The 6000-nt window shown below is 38.1% G+C and overlaps 1 protein-coding gene across 1 annotated transcript in view; it reads right to left on the bottom strand.

Moving 5' to 3' along the window:
• The window catches only part of PLA2G4A (phospholipase A2, group IVA (cytosolic, calcium-dependent)), a 127442-nt gene that overhangs the window by 5064 nt on the left and 116378 nt on the right, over positions 1–6000 (bottom strand). The window contains exons 14-15 of the mRNA XM_008575596.1: positions 5478–5673; positions 3669–3826 (exon numbers count right to left, since the gene is read on the bottom strand). Coding sequence (XP_008573818.1) covers positions 3669–3826; positions 5478–5673 — 354 coding nt within the window. The remainder of the gene's footprint in view (positions 1–3668; positions 3827–5477; positions 5674–6000) is intronic.

Here is a 6000-nt window from a genome sequence, read left to right as displayed (position 1 = left end):
CATTTTAAAAATCAATCATAAAAATTTTACTTCATATTTATTTTAGGTGCCAGGCTTTGTGATCAGTGTCTCTGGAGGATGCAAGGTAAATAAGGCAAATCACTGTTTTTCAAGGGTTTATTATTTGTGTTTTAGGTGGCTGGTCCCCAAAAAAAAAAAAAAAAAAAAAGGGTATGGGGATTCAAAACCTTGACTTTGGTGTCATAACACCATGCTCTAACCAACTGAGCTTACCAGAGAGCCCCCAAAGGGTTTATAATTGATAATTAAATGTGGAAGAGAATATGAACACTGATAATAATTAGTTGTTATTATATTAGCTGCTTCAATTTACTGAGTGTCTATGACATGCCAAGCCCTTAAATTATATCGTTTTACTTAATCTCCTATTGATCCTATAAGATATGCATCCCCTTACATATCTTGTGTAAGATATGTAAGATTGTTTCCCCTTACAAATGAGGAAAGCAAAATTTGGAAAGATTAATCAGCTTGCCCAACATCACCCAGCCAAAAGACGCAATGCAGCAAGGATTTGAACACCAGATTTGGTGTGACTGCAAAGACTCTGCATCTCCCACATCCACATGTCTACCAGTATAAGTCACTGTATATTGAGTTTCTAAAAAAGAAAGAAAGAAAAAAAAAGAAAAGAACCACTGTAATTGTAAGTGCATTGAGGCAATGTTCAGTACAAAGGAATTTGGGAGGATTGAGAACGTACAGAAACCCGACACTAACAAGAAATCCAGGCCTCTGTCATGAAGTGAACAGACACAGAGCAGAAGTCCTCTAAAGATAAACTGGAATTTAGCGTCGTTGAAGCGGCCAGAGAGGATCTCCTGGAAAAATGAAGCAACGGGAGCATGTAACTGTCAGGGACAGGGTGGCCTGTTCAGAGCAAAACTTTATGTCAGAATGTGAACTGAGGAGGAAAAGTCGCCTTAAGCTGTGGTGGTCACGGTCACCAAGTTGAGAACTGTCTGCTGTGGGACTGGCAAATAAGCGACTTTGCATTCTCAGAGTTTACACTCACAGTGTCCACTATTTACAAACAACTCTGACAGTCTGTGGCAGCAAGTGGGTGCCATGTTGCTGAAATGTGAATTCTATTCTGTTCAGATGATGGGGGAAAGAGAGATGTAGCTAATGATTGAGCCTAATGAAGTGCCCAGCATGCTAATCTCAGCAGAGTTTTGTTGCTCTTTATGAATCATCACTCAAGAAGCTCCAATTGTGATAAAAATGTGTTTTCTTGGTTAAAGTGAGGGGAAGAAGGGAACCACCAAGGGACAGATAAAATGTCAGTGAAAACTGAAAGTTTTACCTGGATATGAAATGGATATGAGATACACACATGCACATGCGCGCGCACACACACACACACACACACGCAAACAGGACATCATTTGAACATGAGTCTCAATGGTCATGTAATTTAAAAGAAAAATTACATTCATTCATTCAAAAAATACTTACTTGCTGCCTAGACTGCTATTACATGCCTATATTATTAATTCTGAACATTTGCAAAGGTCTTGTGGTGGAACCACCATGGACCTTCAGGGGTACAACACACAGACATGCATAGGTAAAGTTCTCACTTATTGAGCAGCTTCTGTTTGCAGGGCATTGCTTATGCACCACCTGATTAAATATTCACTGCTGCCATTATGATAGGTCCCATCACATCTGTTTTAGAGATGAGGAAACTAGGCTCAAAAAGTTTAAGTAGCTTATTTAAAGTCACAGGAGTGGCCTATCTGGGATTTAAAGGTGATTTAAAGCCCATGATCTTGCCTCCACATGCTGTGCCAGAAATGTTGGCAGAGGAAATTCAAAACTGCTTGATTAATGGTTTGTGAAGAATCAACATCTGATGAGCTGTAAATCTGGACAGTTACTCTGGAATTTAGTCTATTTGTGTTCAGGCTTTAACTTTTTCATCGGTGTGTCAAACAAACTATTTTAAAGAATGCTTGTAAAACATATAAATAGAACTGCATCATTCCTTATAGCAAATAGTTTAGCACATTTTATATAAACCAGAACTGAAAACAGAAAAGTAGTTGAGATATCTACATACATGTGTGTATGTGTGTATATATCTGTATACACATATATATATGTATTCCCGAGTCCAATAGAGTATTTATATATTCCTACAATCTACTTTTCCCCATCTGAGAATGACTGATCAATTCTAATACATTTTATCCCAGGGAATATACAGCTTTGAACTTCTTGGCTTATACTGAAGAAAACAGGATTACTGTGATATTACTCCTTAGTTCTCTCCTAACAGCACGGGGTTTTATAAAAACAACTCTATTCTGAGAATTTCTGCCTACTCTCTATAAATCATTAATTAAAATACTAATTTTTGTCTTCATATTCTTTAGATTTTCATCATTCCTACAGAGAAGCAATGTAGCATGTGGCTTTGAGATGTCCACTGATTGCAAAATAAAAAAGAGACAAAAATATATTGAGAAATGATATAAGCTGTAAATCTTGATAAGCATGTTTTACATGAATTATCGTATATTTGCAAATGAAGGCTGAAAAGAAAGAATTTTAGAGTTGTAGGAACTGAAGCTTATTGAGGAAAATTTCTTATGTTTAAAAAATTAAAGATGTTGATTAATAAACATTATGGCGCAACTATCACGCTTGCACACGATCGATCATGACTAGTCTCTGGCCAAACTAGTCATGCTTGCAAGCCAACTAGATGGGCCAGAGTTCTATGAGTTCACAAAATCTAATTAAATCCCATATAAACAGCACATTCATCCACATACTTTGAGTTCCTTTGCACCATTCACACAGTCTCCAAAAAGACTGGCAAATCAGACATGATGCCTTTCCCTCTCCATTTAATTTTTTCCTTTTGCTTTTATTCTTTTATCCTAATGTGAAAAAATCCAATTAGGCCAATGAACTTGAGCTTTCACAATTCATAATAATTCGTCAGACACGATGATATGGAACCACAAGCCCATGATTTCAATTACACAACAGTGTTCCTAAATGGTGAGTTAGAAACTAAAGAATTTCACATAGACACAGAATCTCAGCAGCAGATATACTAGTGATAGGAACAACTGATACTGAAGATAAGGACTTGTTTGTAAAATTTCTAAAGCAAAGCATACTTGATATCTCAAGAGATAAAAACGGAAGAGGATGTTACCTTTGGCAACACTCCCAAGACCCATGAAAATAAAATATCCTAAAAGCATGAAAGTATTCATTAAAGTTTGTCATGATAGTTTTGCAGATTAACTCCACTTCTGGTTACACTCACTTTTCTACCCTTATATTTCCTTGTCAACACTTTTCTTCCTTACTTACTATTTATTTTATCACATGATGACACTAGATACTCTGGGGAAGAAGCTGAGTATTCACCAATCATTTAATAAACTAATAGCATAAAATGTGGGTTCTGTCCATTTGGAGGCATGAATTTTCTTACTTGTGAATTTTGTAGGGTTTTTCTGGAGATTAGTAAAATAATTCATCAAAAGTAAAGTGGCCCATTTGGGGTGGTGTCATTCATAAACCTTATTTTTATTTCTACTTAATTAAAAAGAGGTACCACTGTATTTACGTGGTAGGAAGTAACTGGACATTGTCAACTGATGGTCATAGGAGATACTTACATCAATATTGTTCAGGGTGTTGAAGTGCATCAGATCATGCAGCCTTTTGAACGCTTGATTGGGATATTGAAAATTGAAGGTTGAAAATGGTGATTCAGGGTCATCAAAAATATCAAAGTCAGCTATTTCTTTCTCTTCCTCAGTTTCTCTTGGAACACCTAAATATCAGAAGAGTCACAGATGTTGGTATTTTGAAAACTACAAAATATCTCTAAAACCCAGGGAATAAAACATACAAAGAGCCATAAAGACAGCATTGGGAGCCATCACAGAGCCATATAATCTGTATTATCATTGGACTGTATCTTTCCTATGTTCTGACCTCCAGCTGCTCGTATCTGCATCTCTGTGGCTGAGGGCTTTCTACCCCTCCCTTCAACTGTGGAAGGCTGCTTTACCCACTAACAGCAGCCTGGAAATTCTGGTAAATAGCAGCACTCTGCTCCAGGCAGTGGCCAACCAAAGACTCTAGGGAGTTAGCATACAAACACCCCAGTCCCTTTACCTCTTGGTGTGGTGATGGGAAGGATGACTCTGGAGCATGGGTTCCACTCCCCTTCCTAGACTTTCCCAGCAGGCTCAAATTCCCCTTGTGGCAGCCGCTTACTAACACATCCTTTGCTATTTGCTTTCCTTCCCTTTTTCCATTTCCTTACTAATAAACTAGAGTGTTCCCTAGTTCACTCAAATAAACTATTCGCGTTTGTATCCTTTTCTCGGAATCTGCTTCTGGGGGAACCCAAAGCAAAACATTATTAAATTGTCTTCATGCTACAGAAATCCCCTATATGTGTCAAGTGCTCATAGAGCCTTCCCTGGAGAATTAACAGTGATAAAAAATTCCCCAGGTATCCATTGCTCCACTGCTTGACACCTGAAAATGCCAGCCAGTTCTTCCCTGTCCTGTGCTTAAGTATGCCTCACAACAATCTCCATCCTTATTGACCCTTTCTCTGTCGTCTGGAGCAATCTAGAAAAAAGGCCATTTTCTTCTCCATATTCCTTTCTCTTTCCATCCCTGACTATTTCTTGTGTCTTTTCATTCACAAGATGGGAAACTACATTTTCTGGTCCAAAAATAATTGATTTTTAGAGCTTTAAACATCCTGCCTGTCAACCTCTAGATCTCCTTTGGTTAATCAGGATACAGAGATTCTACAGACTCTTCTGGGTGTGATAAAACAGAATGACTAGGCCTTGAGCTGGATTCTCATTTTCTATGAAATGCAACATGAAAACCTGGAATTGCTAGATTACACTTATCTTGTGGTCAGCTTAAGTCCCCAGAATTTTTTACACGACTTGTTCAGGAACAAGAGCTTTCTTACAAGGGTGATATTTAAAATATTTAACATCCCCTATGACAAGAGCACCAATCAATTAGAGCAAACATAGTTCAAGGTCTTGGAATAAAGCCTTGGAGATTTTCGCTGAGCTAGGTGTTAACCCTTCATGGTTTCTGGATTGTGAGGAGCTCAGGGAATCTTGGGGTGACAAAGAATGGAAGCACTTGTGGTCTCAGGATAGTAGCTATTTATCAAGGTAAGGGAAGCATCCAATATTTTAATAGCTGGTATAGCAGTGCCAGTGTGATACAGCTTAATATCAGTCTTGCTTCCCTACCAGATTTCTATGGAATATAACCTATTCCCAACATACCTGGAGCTTTGTACTTTCTGAAGTTGATGTTGGCCAGAACAAAGTGAATGATAGTCGGGCAATCTTTCTCCACTGCCAGTGTGATACAGCTTAATATCAGTCTTGCTTCCCTACCAGATTTCTATGGAATATAACTTATTCCCAACATACCTGGAGCTTTGTACTTTCTGAAGTTGATGTTGGCCAGAACAAAGTGAATGATAGTCGGGCAATCTTTCTCCATATCAGAATTCTTGGGTTTAAAGACATAGCACTCCTTCAGTCCTTCCCGATCAAACACATAAGGATCGATCTTTGGAAAGGGGAGCTTGTTCATTTTAGCCCACTTTTCTGCAAGTAGAAGTTCCTACGGGAAAGAGGGAAAGATGCATTGAGGAATCTCCAGTCTTTATTTGTTCAGTTGGCCTGACCATTATTCAATATCCATCAGATGTCTGCCATGTGCCAGCAGGATCTCCTTGCAGGGATGAATAACAGTCCTGTTCTCAAGAAGCCCATCAATATCAAAAATACATAAAAGTACACCACACGCAAACTCTCTACTGATATGTCAATTCTTGGCACAGGGCTAGCTCCACAGAAGGCATCTGAAAAATTATTGATAAACTGAACTGAATGAAATTATGTTAAAGAAATTACTAGAGAAAAAAATACTATGCGTTCAGAGTATTCA

This window comes from Galeopterus variegatus, unplaced genomic scaffold, assembly GCF_000696425.1.
Source record: "Galeopterus variegatus unplaced genomic scaffold, G_variegatus-3.0.2 Scaffold1214, whole genome shotgun sequence".
NCBI lineage: Eukaryota > Metazoa > Chordata > Mammalia > Dermoptera > Cynocephalidae > Galeopterus > Galeopterus variegatus.
Note: the sequence above shows the minus strand (reverse complement) of the source record. Positions and strands in the feature narration are given on the sequence as shown.